This window comes from Gymnoscopelus braueri, assembly GCF_963280865.1.
Source record: "Gymnoscopelus braueri genome assembly, chromosome: 5".
NCBI lineage: Eukaryota > Metazoa > Chordata > Actinopteri > Myctophiformes > Myctophidae > Gymnoscopelus > Gymnoscopelus braueri.
Genome location: NC_137606.1, coordinates 50,234,053 through 50,253,113, shown reverse-complemented (window position 1 = coordinate 50,253,113; position 19,061 = coordinate 50,234,053). Strand labels below are relative to the sequence as shown.

General features: G+C 43.3%; 2 protein-coding genes across 2 annotated transcripts; both read right to left on the bottom strand.

The window, feature by feature from the left end:
- Window positions 1-489: 489 nt before the first annotated feature.
- LOC308085965 (broad substrate specificity ATP-binding cassette transporter ABCG2-like) lies at window positions 490-2,496 on the bottom strand (the record flags this gene model as incomplete). The annotated part of the gene is made up of 1 exon (XM_080429280.1): window positions 490-2,496. One exon carries the CDS (start codon window positions 2,494-2,496, stop codon window positions 490-492), a length of 2,007 nt encoding a protein of 668 aa, XP_080285406.1.
- Window positions 2,497-7,919: 5,423 nt separating this feature from the next.
- LOC308085548 (presenilin-associated rhomboid-like protein, mitochondrial) lies at window positions 7,920-18,697 on the bottom strand. The gene is made up of 10 exons (XM_080428747.1): window positions 18,607-18,697; window positions 16,386-16,605; window positions 15,462-15,605; window positions 15,310-15,358; window positions 13,767-13,862; window positions 12,569-12,718; window positions 11,987-12,057; window positions 11,419-11,520; window positions 11,225-11,322; window positions 7,920-9,344 (listed from the first exon to the last, which is right to left on the bottom strand). Exons 1-10 carry the CDS (start codon window positions 18,678-18,680, stop codon window positions 9,239-9,241), a joined length of 1,110 nt encoding a protein of 369 aa, XP_080284873.1. The 5' UTR covers window positions 18,681-18,697; the 3' UTR covers window positions 7,920-9,238.
- Window positions 18,698-19,061: the final 364 nt, after the last annotated feature.

Genomic DNA, 19,061 nt, shown 5'->3' with positions numbered 1-19,061 from the left:
ACAATGTTTTGCATCGTGATACAGAGGTGTCATCTGATTTCATCAAAAAAAAGTGATCACTTCAGTCCTATTTAAACAAGGGAACCAGGGGACCTGGTACTGCCAGACCCCTAGTGGTTGAAATCTGAATGGCCGGAAATCTGAATGGTTTCTAAACTAGGTCACGCTAAGCTTGGCCAATCAAAAAGAGGGACATGTAAGAAAACGTTTTCGTCCATATATGGACGAAAACGATAGTAAAAGGGGACCGACAAAGCCACATGTAGGCCTGACCCCCTGGGTGTCAGGCCTGCCGTGTTAAGTGGGTCAGATGGGTGGGTTGAGAACACTCAGGGGCCCTAATCCAGAAAAGGTTGAGAACCGCAGCAATACATGAAGGCACATTCCTTCATGGAAGAATATCCATCTATATGTATACAATATTCATCGTTTCTGAACTTGAATATTTCCCCTCGAAGAGAACAATAAACTGTGCCAGAGGAAGCCATCTTACGTAAACTTCTTGATGAAGCGTAGTTTCAGGTAGGCGATGATAAGGAAGATGACAGCCATGACAATCAGAGCCACATGATTCGCTAACAGATCCCATGTGGTGTATTTAACTCCTAGATAGTCCAGGTACTGTTCCCCTGTGCATATTAGGCCAGCTAGGCTCTCACTGCAGTTGGTGGAGTCAGGAGACATGGTGGCGGTGGGCATCACAAGGTCCTCACAGAACTTCAAACCCACAAACTCGTTGATCTGGAGGGCAGCCAGACCATAGCGAGGAATACTGAGGTACTGGGACCAGGCCAGCCAGTACTTGACGCTGGGGAGGTGCACCAGTAGACCAGAAAAGATCATCATGAAGGCGAAGGTGATCATGATAAAAATGTTTGCTAGTGTGATCACGCTCAGGTCTGCTGACATGGCCATGGTCATGGCTGTGGCAGTGTACCCCACCCCCATCACTGTCAGTGTGAAGGTGATAAAGGCGGAAGCTGTGGCTTTCAGACCAATCATGAAGTAGACGATGAAACAGAAGATGAGGGTGGGTATGGTGCGCAAAGTGATGACGTCAGCCAGGATCCTAGACAGGAAGTAAACAGACACTCTGTAGTAGCCACTGATGTATTCATGCAAGAAGAGCTTCCGCCCAGTGATGAAGAGTTCAGCTGCAGTCACAGTACTGAAACACTGGAAGGTGGAGATGAAGAAGAGGACTCCCATCCTGTTCTGGATCCCACTCTGGTCATCTTTGACGTTCAAGAAAATAGCACCCACAACGAGAGCCAGGAAAATGTTTGTTCCCAGCTGGGCCACTGCGGTCTGTGGATTCCGGACGAGATCCTTTATGGTTCTCTTGAGCACCCAGTGGAGCTGGTGAAAGGAAGAGGTGTTATAGGTGACAGTGCGGGACGTTGGCGGGGCGATGGACTGTTTACACTGGCTGATATGCTCCAGCTCGGCCTGCGTATCCCTAAAGTAGGAACTGTTCCTGTACTGCTCCACCAGGCAGTCTTCAATGCTCTGTTCAGGGCTGCTCGGCTCCTTAGACAAGCCCAGTTCTTCAGAGCCCTGCATCTTGGTGATAGTGGTGCCAGTAGAGTCTCCATTGATGACATCTAGAAAGAAGTCTGCTGGGTTGTTGTGAGGTTCACAGGAATAGCCAATGTTGGTGAAGTAGTCCAAGGCATTTAGTGCAGGCCCATGGTACACCATTTGGCCACCAACCAGCAAGGTCAGGCTGTCAAAAAGTCTGTAGATGGAATACCGTGGTTGGTGGATGGTCATGATGATGGTGCGTCCATGACTGGCCATCTTTTTCAGCAGTAGCAGGACAGAGTTGGCAGTGCTGGCGTCCAGGCCTGTGGTGGGTTCATCCAGAAACAGAACAGAGGGGTCGGTGATGAGTTCCATGCAAATGCTGGTCCTTTTCCTCTCCCCGCCTGAAATCCCCCGGATCAGCTGTGTGCCCACCTTGGAGTCGGCCACCTTGGTGAGTCCCAGCTCTCTGATAAGGTGATTCACACGAGCCTCCTTCTCCCCCTGAGGCACTGAGCTTGGGAGACGCAGCGCTGCAGAGAAACTGAGGTTCTCCCGCACCGTCAGTGTGCCCATCACTACATCATCTTGAACCACATAGCCTGAGAGACACTTGAAGTTGGGAGGCTGTGGAGCTCCGTCTATGAGAACCTCCCCAGAAAGACCTGCCGGGTCCTTTCTTGCGGCGAGGATATCCAGGAAAGAGGACTTTCCGCTTCCTGTCGGTCCAAGAATAGCGTGCAGACCAGGTCTCATGACTCCATTGAGGTCCACCAGTATTTTCATGGTTGTGGTTTTCTTGCAGAGGAAGCCGGACTTAAGCACCACTTTGTACTGGACGTTGTGAAAGCTCACAGTGGAGCCAGACGGCTGATTGGCCAGCTCCACATCTGTCACGACCTTTGACAGGGCTGTCTCATTGGTGTTAAGATCTTCCACCATGGCAATGTGCATGTGATTGGCTGTATCCATCACCCTCTCTGTAGAGAGCACCCCAACTTAGAAAGACTTGGGGAAAGCCACAACCAATGGGATGGATGTGTAGCTCTCCTTCACTCGGGATCCAAGAGAGAACTTGGAGGCAATAAATGTATCGCTGAATTTAGATATATATATATATAGGAGTGCAAGAAGGGTCACGCCACCATCTAAAAAACCTTTCACATATGTTCCTCCTTGAAATATTGTACATAAACTTATAAGTCAATAGGGATCTTGCAGGTTGAAATCTTGTTTAAATATGGAGTCATATGTCATAGATATGTCATGCGGAAATGACATCACAGGCTATACACATGAAGTCCGAGATCCACATGTTTCGTCCTTTTTGAGGGGTTGTCTGTGTGTATTTCTATGTCTGTGTTTCAAGAGCTAATCTTGCATACTGTTAGACTGATCATCTGTTTCTTCACGTAATATGTTATATACCTTTTTGAAATATTTAACTTATATTTTATCATGAAAGTCAAAGGGGCTCAAATAAGGCTGGAACCTTGCCCTTATTTTTATTTATTTAACAGGGACAATACAAGAAAACAATGTATCAAGTATAAAAACAGTTGCATGGTATTTAGGGTTTCTAGTCGAGGCTATTTTTCAACCTGGTTTCAGCCTGGTTAGGCCTGGTTAGGCCTTTCTATAACAGAACCCCATGCTGGTCTTTAAACACTGCAGTGTGATAAGACATGTACATTACAATCTGTTGTGTGGTTATCTTGACATAATAGCCCATGATTCATGACTTTCTTATGACAGTGGGTGCTGAGTGTTTCTTTGTCCAGGGAATAAGGCAATTCGATATTGTGGAGTGTGCTCATATGTTTTGTGTTTAGAACTTTCCTTTAGAAACCACATATGTATACAGTTCGGGCCACTACGCGGCCCTCACATTTAGGTCACCCTGCCAATCTGACCGATATGCCCATATATGAGCATATATATGGGCATAATGTAGAGCGAAGGGCATAATGGAGATCCAGTTCTCCAGAATCGCTGCTCCGGCCGACTTCAAAGACGGCATGCATATTGTCGAGGATGCAAGGGAGTGATGTTCACAGTGGGAAATCAGTCAGATCGGCAGTCTTTCTACAAAGAATCGGGAGGGCCAGCCGGGCCGGCGGACCTCTGATGTCACGCTCATGTCGCCATGACTCAGCGATAAGCATTATAAGAAGATCCCAATGCAGCTACGCCCAAATATGGGCATATATGCCCATATATGACGATAAATTATTACATTAGACAAGACTCAACCTTAGTCATTTATAAGTCAAAACATGTTTAATTAACACTGCTTACTTACTATATCCAATGATGGCTTAAGAACAGCTAGGTCTTGCCTTGGCTTCAGTTGAGCTGTGCTGTTTTAAATTTTCATTTTTGCATCAAAGGTGGGAGTTATTGCTATGCTCTTTTATCTTTAGTATAATATTTAATTTTTATCCATTTACATTTCATGTAGGTAGGTAGGGCGTGTCTGGATGGTCGCAGTGGAGGGATGGTGATGATGTTGAGTACAGTTTAGTGTAAAGTCTTTTCGAGTCAAGACTCGAGTCGGACTGTGCAACTTATAGGAGATCTTATACGAATGTAAGACCATGACATTATTACGTGTGTGTGTGCCCTAAAGATACACCTTCAGGAGGCTGCAATTCGAAAATGGCCCGTCTAAGTCTCCTTCATTTTCCTCTTTTGTATATATATTTTTTTCTCTCTTCATACCAGTAACCTGAAAGCTGATTGTATGACATTCTGTATAGTAGTGTGTATATCTGTCTGCCTCTTATATTTCATCATGATTTGTGTGCATGGGGTTCTCATCTTAAACAAGCTTAGTGCTTAATGAGAGTTCCAGTTTAGTAGACCTTGTATTGTGAATTTGTACTTCCATGTACTGTTATGTACTGTCATGTACTATTCTCATGTCTTACTAAATAAACTACATCAATCAATGTGTGTGGAGAGGCAGCAACGTTCCTACCATGATTATGAATTAAGTTGCATCGTCTGAGGACGACCTAGAGAGACAGAGAGATTGTGCTCATGTAGGCTATATGTAGCCTGGTAAACCCTCCCTCCGGAAATCTAATGAGATTTCCGGAGGGTGGGTTTACCAGGCTAGGCTATATGAGCCTACTTATCAACTTATCGTCTAAGTTCAAATGAAAAGTTGAAATATGGACATACAAGGTTTCTGCCAGACATAGACGATATGTACAGTAACATTATTTTGGAGCCAAAGAATCATTTATGCATCAATGCAGAAGTACCAGAGAGACATCAGTACCATGGACAGCGCCTACTGCTGGTAAACTGATGGATGGACGTTATGTTCAGCACATTTAACTATATTAACTAGAAAATGTGCTCAAGTCTCCGCCAGCAGACCCGTGCTATTTTAATAGCACGGGTCGTCTTGGTAGAACGGGTCGTCTTGGTAGAATGCGCGTGGTTTTTGGTGTTCTGCAGGGGCGACTGAATATGTAGTGTCTGCATCTAAAAAATGTTCTTCTTGAAGCAATGTGTCATATGGGAGTCGTCGTAATTGACTGTTTTGTTCAAATGCTTGTCTGTCTTCTTCATCTTCATTGTCTTGAACAGTTTCAGCAGTTGATTGGTGTGTTTGATCTATGTCAGTTTTCTCTAGTGCTACATAATGTATTTGATCAAGGTGGCCAATTGTTACAGTATTAAGACTTCGGCCTTGTTGTGGGATCAATTCAACTCTATAGTCCTCTTCTGTGTTACTGTTGTAGATGAGTATGCTTTCTTAGCTTTGGCCTTCTGCGCCTTTGCTTGACCAATGTTAGGTGTTCTCAGAGGGACACACACACGCACGGACGGGTGATTTGTACTGGAAGGTACTGTTCCAATCAAGACTGATTGATCCTGTCTTACCTCACTTCAAAAAATATAAATGGCTTTTTGAAGTGACACACCTATTTATAGGATTTTATTTCGTCATGCGTCCCTCTAGCCAATCAAAGGCATTGGTGTCAACATATTGACACGTGTCACGTGGAGCTTGACCAATGTTAGCTTGGCTAGGAGGGAGGTGAACACACAGCGGGTCGAAGCGAAAACATACTCTCCGCCTCCGGCGGAGACAATAATATCTATATTTCTGACTGTATCACCCAGATAGTTGTTTGATGATTACATAGTTTTATTTGACCTAGTTTCTAATATTAATTTTGATTTGTTATAGAATACAAGCCATTACTGTTAGAACTGCCCTATGAAAGAAAACATCTGAATGGAACCTGCTGCCTCCTCTCCTCCTGTAGGCTACATGACTCAAGTCATGTCCTACTCGGGATTCTAACCTGGGACTCTAACACAGGTCTCCTGCATGAGTGCCGAAACTTCTACTGCTAAGCTAAGCTCCCACTGACCGACAGTAGAAGGCTGTGGCTCCCTGGAAACCCCTCAAGGACCCCTGGACCGCACATTGAGAACCAGTGTATTATACATATATAGTATGAGTCAGTAGAGCAGTGGCTTTACATTAAGCTTTTATTTGGTTCAAATAAGAAACATACTTTACATCACCTCTATATTAAACTTTACAACCAGCTCCCGTCTTTCAGCTGAAAATAATTTGGAAAACGTGTTCAAAGTGATGATGACAAACGTAAGCAAATCAAACGCTGTGACATCACTGCATAACAAACAAAGACAACTTCTCCACTCTGGAGAAATAACATCTCACATGCTTCAAAATCTACCAAAAAATATCAAAGATTCATTCAATAATATATTTGGGCTGAACATTTCCTCAATTACATCTTCTGCCATGTAGGGGCATCCAAAATATATTATTTGTCCACTTCTGGTAGATTTTGAAACATGAGGTATATATTCCTGTATACTGTATAGTAGGCCTATTGGTTCCTGTGCTTATTAATTAATTAACTACGTTGCTTCCTAGCATGTGTGTGCATCCATGTCTACGTACTTTGTTAGATTTTCAAACATGAAGAATACACATACAATATAAGAACATATACACATGTGTATATATATGTACACACACACACACACACACACACACACACTGTACATGCAGTACATACTTTTATATAATATGGTTTTGCTTGAATTGGCAATGTTGCTTCCTAGCATGTGTGTGCATCAATGTCCACATTACCCAAAAGTTGCTTAATTGGTATTTCTCTTTATATTCAATTTGTCCCACCGAGCCCTACCCACAACTGGCATGAAGCGCATTGGGACTTCTCTTTATGGCAGTGGTTCTCAACCTGTGGGTCGGGACCCCTAGGGGTCCCCCACATGATTTGGGGGGGGGGGGGTCCTAAGATGACATAAGTGACAATTTAACGACTTTTAATACCATTTAAAAAAAAAAGACTGGTCAAACACTGACCAAATTGTCAAATAATATAAGAAAGAGGCAAACATTTTGAAAATAGCTGATAGCTTCCCGAGTCAAACTAAATGTATGCCTTAATTCCAAGTGCTCATCAGGGTGGTGGGGGGGTCCCCGACCTGAAAAGGTTGAGAACCACTGACTTATGGGCACATTTCTCTGGTCTCCTTGAGGGAAAAGGACATTTTCATGGCTAACAAAAGGTTTTTCGAGGCAAGGTTAACTTTAAAGGTTAGTAAAGGTTGTGTGTCTGTGTGTGTGTGTTTGTGTTGTCATATTCCTACATGTATTTCTACATACAGCAATATGAGTGAGATGAGATCACAGGCCAGACCAACAGAGAAATCATTCATCAACACATTTTTTTAATTTACAAATACACACATAGAAATATATGATTTAAGTCCAAAATGTGCGAGTGAACCCTCAGGACATTCACTATTTGATTAAACCTCAAATCCGTAGATTTCTTCTTTTTGTGAATTGTTGTTTTGTCCCCATTTGAATGGTAGAGCACAACTGCTCTTCAGGTTGAAACATTTATATTCTGTGGTCAAGTAGGACACCTACTGGTTGACAAGTGCTATTGCATGAACCTCATAAGCTCAATATATCCTCAGTCCACACAGAAGACCCTGATTCAGTCCCTAGTTATTTGCACATTAACATTACAATGTGCAGCTTTACAGTGCAGGTTGCACTTTTCTCTGCTTCTACCCAACACTACTTGGGATCCCTCCAAGTAAACCACAGTCAAATGCTCAGTATTAATTTAACTATGAGACTCTACTAATAGAACCAAATGGACCCGTTAGGGTTAAATCTCATATATAGACATTCTCTGGCCAGTACTTTAATTTCACGCACCTTGTTGCAACGGCGGACCGAGATGTGTGATTTGCGTGTAGTTAGGATTTTGATTTTGTCGGGTGACAGACCAACAACAGCACAATCATTACAAGACTCCCCCCCCCCCCCCACCCCGATCCGTAATATATTAGTTTTTGAGTAACGAGCCTAACACTGGTTACAGTATTAGATTTTTATAATTTAAGTGTTACATTTGTCAATACAGTGTTACATTTACATTTCAGCAAAAAACATGTGGATGTAATCTGTGTCCCCCCCTTATTTAATTCAAATGAATCCGTTAAGCTCCGGTCACAAATCTGCGTCAGACCCGCCAGCTTCCCCGTTCACCTCCATTAGGAAGGAGAAAGGGATGGAGCCTCCCATTGCGGTGTGCTGTAGGCACTGAAGCTTGTCACGTCCGACGCGTTTGAAGCATCGGGGTCAACACTGGTGAACCTTGACCTGGCGCCAACCAATAGAACAGAAGCGCAGCGCGTCGACCCCACTTGGCAGCCATTTCACTTGTAGTTTTCTTTCAGTGAGCCAACCACTCCCAACGTTAAGTCAAAAGAACTACACACCAGAAAGCACCAGTACTTGTCCCTGCAAGAGACAACATGGGAAATGGATGCATCTAACACATCAGATGCGTTGACTCTGATGCAGATGGGTAACCGGGGCTTAAAGGTCCATTTGGTTCCATTTGTGCAGTCTCCGAGTTAAGGGGAACCATCACAGATTTTTTTTGCCTGAATCCTGTTCATCATGACGTGAGGAGAACATACATGTATTACACAGTGTGGGAAAATATACCCTTATGTCTTCTTCTCCAGTGAAATGCAAAGTGTACAGTATGCCTGAGACATCAAATGCATCGCCTGGCGTCATTGGGCATATGAAACCATGTGTTTGATGTCACAGATGCACACTTCCGCATTTGACAGGAGCAAACACAGGTTAGACATATGGCATTATTTCCCACACCATGGCATTATGATCTCACATCAGAACAATGTGATTTAGGTTAAAAATCTGCCAACTATTTTCCTTTAAATTAATATTGTGAATTTGACAGTACTGTATGTGTGAACCCAGACCTGAAGCTTGTGTGCAGACATAAATCATTCCTATACTTTGATGTTACAGACATGTACCTGGACGCTCTCAGGTTAAGCGCCCTGCTGTCCAGGTTAGCAATCCTTCATGGCGTGGCTCCTGATAAAAAAAATAAACACTAATTCATAAATACGCTGAGTCATAGCACCCCTCTAAGACCTGGTCACCTTTTGATGACATCGTAGCCAAGAATTGGTCTTCCCTTGACGACACTGTAGCTAAGGACATGTCACCTTTTGATGACATCACAGCCAGGTAAGGGACTGCTCTCCTTCTTGGTCCTTTTCTCGTCAAGTACAGGTCAGTGCTGGTGGAGCCGGGGGTCAAAGGTCAAACGTGTCTCTAGAGGGATGGTCCTCAGTTATCCCCGCCCCCTGACCCCCGTGTCCGCAGGTCATGCCAGATCTTGACGAACGGCTCCCGGTTCTTCCAGATCAACTCATGACCAAACATAATGTACCAACTAGAGACACACAGAGACACACAATAAATACACATCGCCTGGAATCTGTCTGTGTGTGTGTGTGTGTGTGTGTGTGTGTGTGTGTGTGTGTGTGTGTGTGTGTGTGTGTGTGTGTGTGTGTGTGTGTGTGTGTGTGTGTGTGTGTGTGTGTGTGTGTGTGTGTGTGTGTGTGTGTGTGTGTGATGAACATGCAAGAGAACTTGCACGTTCATCTCTGTTCCTGGACCTAAAACGACGTAAGGTCCCCCTGGCATGTGGCTCGGATCTTAGCCTCCAAGGCTTCAGGAGGAAACCTAGTGGAAAGCTAGACAGTCGCTCTCCTGGCTTCAGTGTGTGGTCAGACTGGCCGGACTTAAACGATCTGTGCTGTTGGGCTGATGTTACCTTGAAGTGGGTAGGGTCTAACTCTGAGGCGATGGCTGTCTCGGAGGACTTTATATCTGACTCCAGTATCTCTGTCAGAGCATCTGTGACTGTGTGTGGAGCAGAACACCAACTCCCACTGACTAATGCCCGAGGCCGCCTCTTATGGGCACAACAGCAAAGGCAGCGGCAGCATTGGACCGAGCTGAGGTTGCAAGGGAAGCCTGCATGTCTCCCTGCTGCGGACCACTCTGTTTCTCACTCTGTGTTCAAAATTTTTGCTTTAGACGAATGCATTGTTGTCTTTACTCTGAAAGCGAGGTTGCAGGTTTTACCATCTAAACTTAACCTTTCCATCTGGTTTCCAGGCAACCATGCTCCTCACTGTCTACATCATGGTCATGAACAAATAGTTGAAACCATGTCCCACGTCTTAAATGGGTGCCATGTATACAGGGGACTCTACATAAGTAGGCATGACAGAATAGTGGATTTGATATCAAAAGATATCACTTCTATTTTCAGGTCCTCCATCATGCTGTATAAGCATTCCACTGTGAAGCCGAGCATGTTTAACCTGTGTAACGATTGTATTCTGTGTTCTCTAACATTTCAGCTAACACCCCTGATGTCATTGTTGTTAACCATAGGGAGGTGTTCATTCTCGAGGTCGGCTGTACTTTTGATTACAGCTTAGATGAAGCCTTCCTAACCAAAGTGCTAAAATATCATAGAGCAGACCATCTCTCAGCTAGGCTACAGATGTAAACTTTTGGTTTTTATCTTTGGTAGTCTAGGACACATGCACAAGTTGGTTGTGAGGGGCCTGCAAATGGCCGGCCTCTCCAAAAGGAGGGCCAAACAATTAGCAAGGTACTGCTCTATATCAGCTATTATAGGAAGCCGCTCAATTTGGAGGAGGAGTTGTTTCCTTTACCCATGATTGTTGTCCGCTGTGTTCGACAAGTATGCCATCTTTTGTTTTGTATGTAACAATGCTCTGCTTTACATGCACTTTGTAACTGGCTGTTTTCCCTTTATCTGACTGCACTGGCAGTGTTTAGGTCCTTTGTACATCTTGTACTTCTGTTTATGTGGACATAAATAAATATTTCAAATGTGTGTGTACCTGTATTGCTATAATACTTGTGAGGGCCAAATGTCCCCACAAGCCACAAGTAAGTAGTAGAATTTGAGAAATAGACAGTGTGAGGACAATTTTCCTGGTTCTCACAAGAGAAGTGGTTAATTTATGGTTAGAAAAAAAGAGTGAGGCTTACAATTAGGGAAAGATTCAGGTTGGGGTCATTAGACATTTAGAGGGGTTAGGGTTATACAGCATACTCAGTTGTGCGTCAGTGACAAGCTCACAAAGCGTTGCAGCGCGACACGTTGTGAGCATGTAGATTTTCAGCTTGGGGTTTGGGTTAAAAATACCAGTCATACAATTGCCATCCTAAAATGTTGTTGTCCTCATAACATAAGTATAATACAACGTGTGTGTGTGTGTTTCTCACATGCCAAACAGTGCTCCTCCCAGATGAGCAGCGTGGTCAAAGAACCTCCATCCCAGCACCACCCCTGCTGCATCCATGGCCAGGATGACCTTCAGAGCCTGGTGGAGAGAGCAACGTTAGAACACGCAGACTGACAGACAGACAGACAGACAGACAGACAGACAGACAGACAGACAGACAGACAGAGTACTAACGTTTCCAGCAGAGAAGGTGAAGTCAGGCAGGAAGATCAGACCCAGTTTGGATTCTGGCATCTTGGTACAAACAGCAGCCAGGATGGTCATGATGGCTCCTGACTGCACACACGCACGCACGCACGCACACGCACGCACACACACACGTTATATACCAGATCTCTGTACCCAGTGTGTACCAGGTGCATATATATCCGTGTGTACAGGTCTGTGTTCCAGATGTGTTAAGGTGGACCGTTCACATCTATAGTTCACAACTATAATTATACAAAATATAGTTTTAAGTCAAATGGATGGCAGAGTTCACACCAACTACATAAAAAAATATACAATGTTGAACGATATCCTCCTATAATTCGACAAAGCTGTCTGTGCGGTGAGCCCAAAATCTCTTCTGCCCGGTTCTCCTCAGTGGCTGGAGCAATGGATCTGAATTTGCACACAGCCATTGACCATTACCATGTGCACGGAACACCGAAGCCCGTTATTCGATCCATATCCAGGTGTAGTATTGTGTGTACCAGGTGTGTATCCAGTGTACCAGGTGTAGTATTGTGTGTGTGCTCACCGCTCCTAGTGAAGGACCAAACCTCCCTGACGCTGTTTTACTCATGTAGCTGGCAAACGAAGAGATCACACCTGATGACAATAGAACAGAATTAATAGAACATATAATAATTATAATGTAATATATAATATAGGATAAAGCATGAAACAATATGGCATAATATAATACTGCATAGTGTATTATAATAAATACAATACAATATACCCTTTTTATTAATTCACAAATCCTGTGTGTGTGTGTGTGTGTGTGTGTGTGTGTGTGTGTGTGTGTGTGTGTGTGTGTGTGTGTGTGTGTGTGTGTGTGTGTGTCCTGGGCATAACTCGGGCGCCATCCAAACAAATGACCTCAAACTTGGTGTGTGTGTCCCATATGATCCGGAGGTGAGCCGTGACAAGTGGCAAATCGATTGGACCAAAGGTTTTCGAGAACAAGAAAATAAATATCTGAACGCACCGAATCTCTGTGTGTTTAAGGGAAGGGGTGGGGGGGCTGTGATTGGTGTACCAGAGACGGTGTAGGAGCATGCCTTGCAAGTTGCTCTGGATGAGAGCGTCTGCTAAATGCCTACATTGTGCATTGTACCTGCAGACATGTAGACAGCCAGGAACTGCTCTCTGCCCAGCATGGTGACAGCGGTGTTGGAGAAGCTCCACAGAACGTACATGTTAGCAGCCAGGTGGAACACACTGTGGTGGCTGAACGCTGACAGCAGCATGGGACTGCACACCGTCTCTGTAACACACACACGCACACACACACACACACAAGTTGTGGCATTTTGGGACGCTCATTTTGAAAATGTTTTCATGATAATTAATCAAAACTCGTTAACGGTTAATTGAAGGCGGATGAAACCCTAGGCTGATGTTGTAGTTTGTTTCCCAGTTCAGGTTAAAAACTACATGGCCAGCTGCGTAAAACCTGGTAATGCACTCCGTCCAAATAGCCAAACTTTGTTCAGACAGGGTAGGAAATAAGTACAAAATTATGTCATTCAGAACTTCGGATGGGTCTCTCAAAACCTTCTTCTGCTGTTCTTGCACCTCGAGATGTTCTGACTATCCTAAGACAGTTCAGCTAAATGTTTAGCAAATAGCAGCCCGTCTTTCTAATGAACAAGAAATGTATAATAATTTCAAATTACTTTTTAAAATAAATTGTTTTAATTAATAAATCATTGAACCGTTCGTATCAACTGAACACAATTTGTATTACAGGTTAATGGGTAATCTTTTTTGTGCTTTTTACCCCTTTTTCTCCCCAATTTAGTCGTTGTGCCAATTGATTCTTCCTCACACACATTTCTGTGTTGTATCCTACCGACTCACCTGCCTGTGAGGAGCCCCCACCGGGAGGACATAAAGCCTGCATCCTACTCTTCCTGCCCAACACTCCCTGCTGACAGGTGTCGCCCCAGCCCGTAGGAGTTATGTGCAATGACAAATATCACCCTCCCCGCCTGGCTTCCCTCCCCTGAACACGGGCCAATTGTGTTCGTGTAGACGCTCGACAAAGCCGGATGCACCACGATGGATTCGAACCCACAACCTCTGCGGTCGTGGGCAAGGGACTTTTCCACTGCGCCACCCGAGTTAATGGTTAATCATAAACATCCCTAGATTTCAACATTAGTAACCATGAACAACAACCACATACGTGTGTGTGTGTGTGTGTGTGTGTGTGTGTGTGTGTGTGTGTGTGTGTGTGTGTGTGTGTGTGTGTGTGTGTGTGTGTGTGTGTGTGTGTGTGTGTGTGTGTGTGTGTGTGTACGTGTACTGACTAGAGGCAGGGTTGGCTGTGAAGTATCTGATCATGGTTGGTTGTAGAGAAGGAATCCTCCAACAGCACAGCACCAGAATGTTGGCTGCTATGATGCCTGAGAGAAAGCAAAGCAGAGACATTCCAAATTAAAACACAGCGTAAGAGCCATTATGACTCGTTTCTTATTTGATGACGTCACCGCAGGGCTTGGTCAAGGCCAGGTTGCCAAGGTATTTAACAAGGTCTGTAATCAAGGGCAGGTGTTGCTGATGGGAGGCAAACAGTTTTTTGACTGTTTGAGAGGACTGTTGGTCTATATCCTGTGTGTTTAAGTGTTTATGTTTAATTGTATTTATTGAACGCTGAAGTGACGACCAGAAAATACATCTTTTTTTGTTGAACTCAACGGACGTTTTGGACTCTTTATAGAGCACACGTCTGAACTTTAATCCCTGGCCATCGGCAACCAGTAAGTGCCAGAAGAACAGGACTTTTGACACTACACACAGTCAACCAGGGCTCTTACCCAATCTTAACAAAATAACTCAAACTGGATGTGAAGAAACATTTAGTTCACTGAAGTGTAACAAGGTTTTCCAAAAGAACCGATAACTAACTGAAACGGTATTGTGTACTAGCAAAACAAACTAAAATCACGTAGAAAATATCATTTTTTTTGGGGGGTGGATATGGAATCTTTTTTTTTGGCTGTTCCAGTTTTTATTGTTTATGAACACCGTTTTAACACATAATTAGAACTAAACAAAATTTTAAAACAAAATGAAAAACTAATGAAATATGCAAAACTATAATAACCTTGCGGTGAACAGTCTTTTCACATTTTCTCTCATTCTTCAGAAATACTCTGTCCTCCAGAAATCCTTCATTCTGAGCTGATCGATTACAGTAGAATACATTAAGAGTCGCCCTCATCTCACTAGACAAGCACTTAAAGTTTAATTTATATTCCATCACTTGACGGCAGCTTGTAGATCCATTCTTTTTGGCGAAGCGACAATGTCAAACTACGGTGTTATAAATTAGGCTTAAGTGGTGACCTCGTACTTCTTGGACCTAGAACTAATCTTTTAAAGCCCACTGTCAGCAACACAGACATATTCACTATGTCAGGGGTCTTCAACAGGGGGTCCGGGACCCCTAGGGGGTCCTCAGAGTTACTACGGGGGGTCCGCCATATATTTGTGTGATATATATTTTTTTACCTTAACCAATTGAACCCTAGCATCCCTTTTCTGAGGAGAACTTTAGCCAAAAATAGAAGATCTACAAGCTCACAACGCCTCGCGCTGCGAGCTTGTAGATCGGCTATTCCCGGCTATGTCCCTGCTTCATCTCTCTCTCAGCTAGGGGGTCCTTCTACTGAAAACGTTGAAGACCCCTGCACTATGTCCATTATTCTCACCCTTTTTGATAGGCATTAGGCCACATACCACCATTCAATATGATCTTTATGGTGCAGCCTCTACCAGACGGACGGACAGATTACACAGACAGATAGAGACAGACAGAGAGAAAGACAGAAAGACAGACAGAAGACCTACCAGTAGCGGTCCGCTGGCCTTCACTCAAACTATTCCACCATTGGTTGATCTAAAACATAATAAACAGCCAGTGAGACCTGGGACAGGAAGTCGTGGACACATTATATCACTGTAAAAACCGAGGGTGACATGATGTTTGGAGTCTCACTGACCTCTTTGCGGAAGTCTCCTTGCTTGTTGTTCGGCCGTCGTTTCTCCAGCCAGTCTGCTATGGACTGGTCAAAGTAGCTCTGGACCCGAGACTTCAGCGACTCGTACTGCCAGATGGCAGCCGCACCGAATGAACACCCTGTAAACTGACCTGGAGTTAGGGCTGCTGGGCAGTATAATACATCCATATCATATCCATGTAATGAGACTAGACATCATCTGGGATTTTGGATATTGTGATGTGGTATATGTCTACAAGCACACAATGCTTCGCATCGTGAAACGGGAGTGTGTTCAGAATTTTGCAATTTTTTTAAATAAAGATGTATACGGTCATCACAACAATATTAATATCAAGGTATTTGGTTCTACAAACTAACAACGCCTTGCGATGCGTCGGATTGGATCCAATAAAACATATATTTTGTTTGTTTTTATAACTTGATATATTGATATATTCGAATATTAATTTTCATATTCGAATATACATATTTTCCCCATATTCGAGATTTTTTTTTTTACCAGCCCCCACACCCACACAATTTCAGCATGTTCTGACAGTGATTCTCAACCTGTGGGTCGGGGCCCACTGGTGGGCTGTGAGGATATTGCAAGTGGGCCCCCAAATGAATGGCAAAACACTAAGATTATATTGATAATGTATGTAGAAAAACAATGACATGGTATTTTTTTATTCAAACCTGTAATAATGAATTTTCATTGTGATACCAATAATTAAGAAATATGTGATCCAAGCTGGAACACAGTTGATTGATTGATTGATCATTAATAAAATGCCGTTTTAAGTGGGCATATTGGTGGGCGTGGACACTTTCTAGTGGGCCCTGATCCAGAAAAGGTTGTGAACCACTGTGTTTCTATGAGTTATGATTGCTCGTCTAATCAAAGTGGTGGATATGTCCTACCCCTACAGTGAAGACCAGTGGTTTGACCAGCGTATTGAAGCCTCTGGTGTGGACGTTACGGGGCCGGAGGGGCACAGGGGGGACGGGCCCTTTGTGGTGGATCAGATCCTGGGCGGAGTCTGTCTGGCTCTGGGAGGGGCCTGGCTCCTCCACTTTCTTCACCTCGGGCTTCTTGGTTGTTTTCTTGAACCCACATCTCTGCTGGAAACAGTGCCCCCACCTGGAGACATACAGACACAGAGCATTTCAATCAATAGGCAACATCTTTATTAATCCATTAGGAACGGGAATGCATCCGTGTCATTTTTTTTATTTCTTTGGGCTATTTAAAAAATAGCAGATCTACAAGCTCATAGCGCGGCACTCGGTGCCACACGCTTGTAGATCTGCTATACCAGTATACAATACATGTATTGTGAAAGGGCATTTTATACTTGTTAGGGAGAGATGTGAACCATTAATAATTTACTCAATTAAATTAATCACTTAAAACAATGAATTGAACATTCCAAAGTTCTGATTTCCTGGCATTCATTAACGCAAACAATGGCTACATGTTATCTGAGCAGCTCAACATGTTATAACTTATTATCCACAAATGGTTTAACCGCTACTGCTTTGCACTGTGTTGTCATGGAATATATTGCACATGAGAGGTTAATATCTTACAGGGACAATTGTGTTGTTAACTAGTTTGGTTATATTTAAACACCTGCATTTTCAGGGCACAAAAATGTTTCAGAATTGTCCGTCTCAGATGCTAATATAACTATGCAGTTTGTACTAGTAATAGTACATTCAGGTTCTCAGAAAATCACCGCTTATGAATTAATCAATCAATCGATTGATTGATTAATGATTTAATCAATAATTTGCATCCCTAATACTTGGACAACATTTAACTTGGACTTTAAAGCAGCACTATGTAGCTTTCCTCTTCTACCCCAAATTTGAACCTGGTTTCCTGATTTAAGAGCTCTGCTGACATTTTTTTTTACCACTGAGCTAATAGAGCCTGCCTGCTTGCTCAGGGGATAAATTGAATCTTGACCATCAGGTCAAAATTCGAGTCAGATCCTGTGTCTAGGTGAGACATGACCTTTGACACAATGTGTCAATAGAAGAGCAGGGAGACAAAATACAACCACACCAATGGTATAAGTTATATTATATTAACATACTCTCTACCATACAGATTGGACACAATTACATTTTATTAATTAAAAAAAGTTACATAGTGAGGCTTAACAGACTTTAACCACCTGAACCCCAGCATCCCCCCAGCAATGTGACGTGTTGCGTTGCATTGTTTGTGAGCTTGTCAATCGGCTGTTTTCAACGAAAGCTTTCCCCACAATAACAGAAAAGATAGTAGTATTGAGCCCTGAGGGACTCATATTGGGTTACCCATAAGTGGTCAACTCCCCCTGGGCAAGCATACTAACTAGAAGATACCGTAATCAGAACCTATAGCTGTGGCTTCTACTGTCTATATATATGGAGAATCTCACCTCATCATGGGTTCATATCCTATATGGTTCATATCAGGACAACACCTTCCTCTGACACACAACAACTGTGTGTCTGTGTCATCCAGCCTACTGTGGCTAGAGGTGAGGAAATAATATATCACATTCTCCTGGATGATTCTATAGTTTATATATTTTGATGAAAAACTCCATATATGACACATCTCAGTTCTCATTTAGTCTTTAACTTATCACAATGTTATTCACATTGTGAAAATACAGAAACACACACTGATGAATTGTCTCATGATATTATTACCAGGTCTTGTTTTGGATCAGACGTTTTCACTGACAAGCGGTCAAATAAAAGAGTTAACATGCAGGGAAAACAAAGTTCAATAAAACATTAGTTGTTTTTCAATGAATTGAGTAAATGACCCCAATGGAAACAAGCTATAGTGCTTTATTGGGTTTAATCCTTTTAGCAGACCTTGCATAGAACTGTACTTATTGCGCTACTTAACTGTAGCTATTTTAAAAAGAAACTAGAAAATGGCAGATCTACAAGTTCGCAAGGCGTTGTGAGCTTGTAGATCTGCTATTTTCGAACATTTCCCCCTACAATGGCATTCCCTAGCCCTGAAACATGACTGTCATACCATGACAGGCATTCCCCAAACCAGGGACGCCATGGTCGGGGTGATTACATGTAAAGATATTATTATTATTAAATGTAACGTTGTGTCACGTACCCTTGCGTTCCCGTGGTGTTATTGAAGGTTTGCTGCTTCACACTCAGCCTGAAAACACAGCCTCTCCACGCCATCTTGTCCTGACCTGAACGCTCCGTTCACATCCGGGTCAACTTCATCAAGATCAACAAACATAAACACCGGCTGGTTGGGTGTTGACGTAGCCCTGAAACATGACTGTCATACCATGACAGTCATGGTGCCGAGTCCCCCTGGTCTAAAGTTGTGTTCGATTTTTTCACATTGCCATCTCTCACATAAACATAAACGTTCAGATTTCAAATATAAAGTGCTTACCACCGAGCCACGGATGTTACAAGGCGATGCGGACCGCGATGAGTACCCGTATCTCCCGTATTGTTCAATAAAAAGCATTTTAATCCCATCGCCGGCCATTTTCTTTTTTGTTTTTTTTTGTTTTGTAATGTATCAGAGTGCAATACACCTCCCAACCA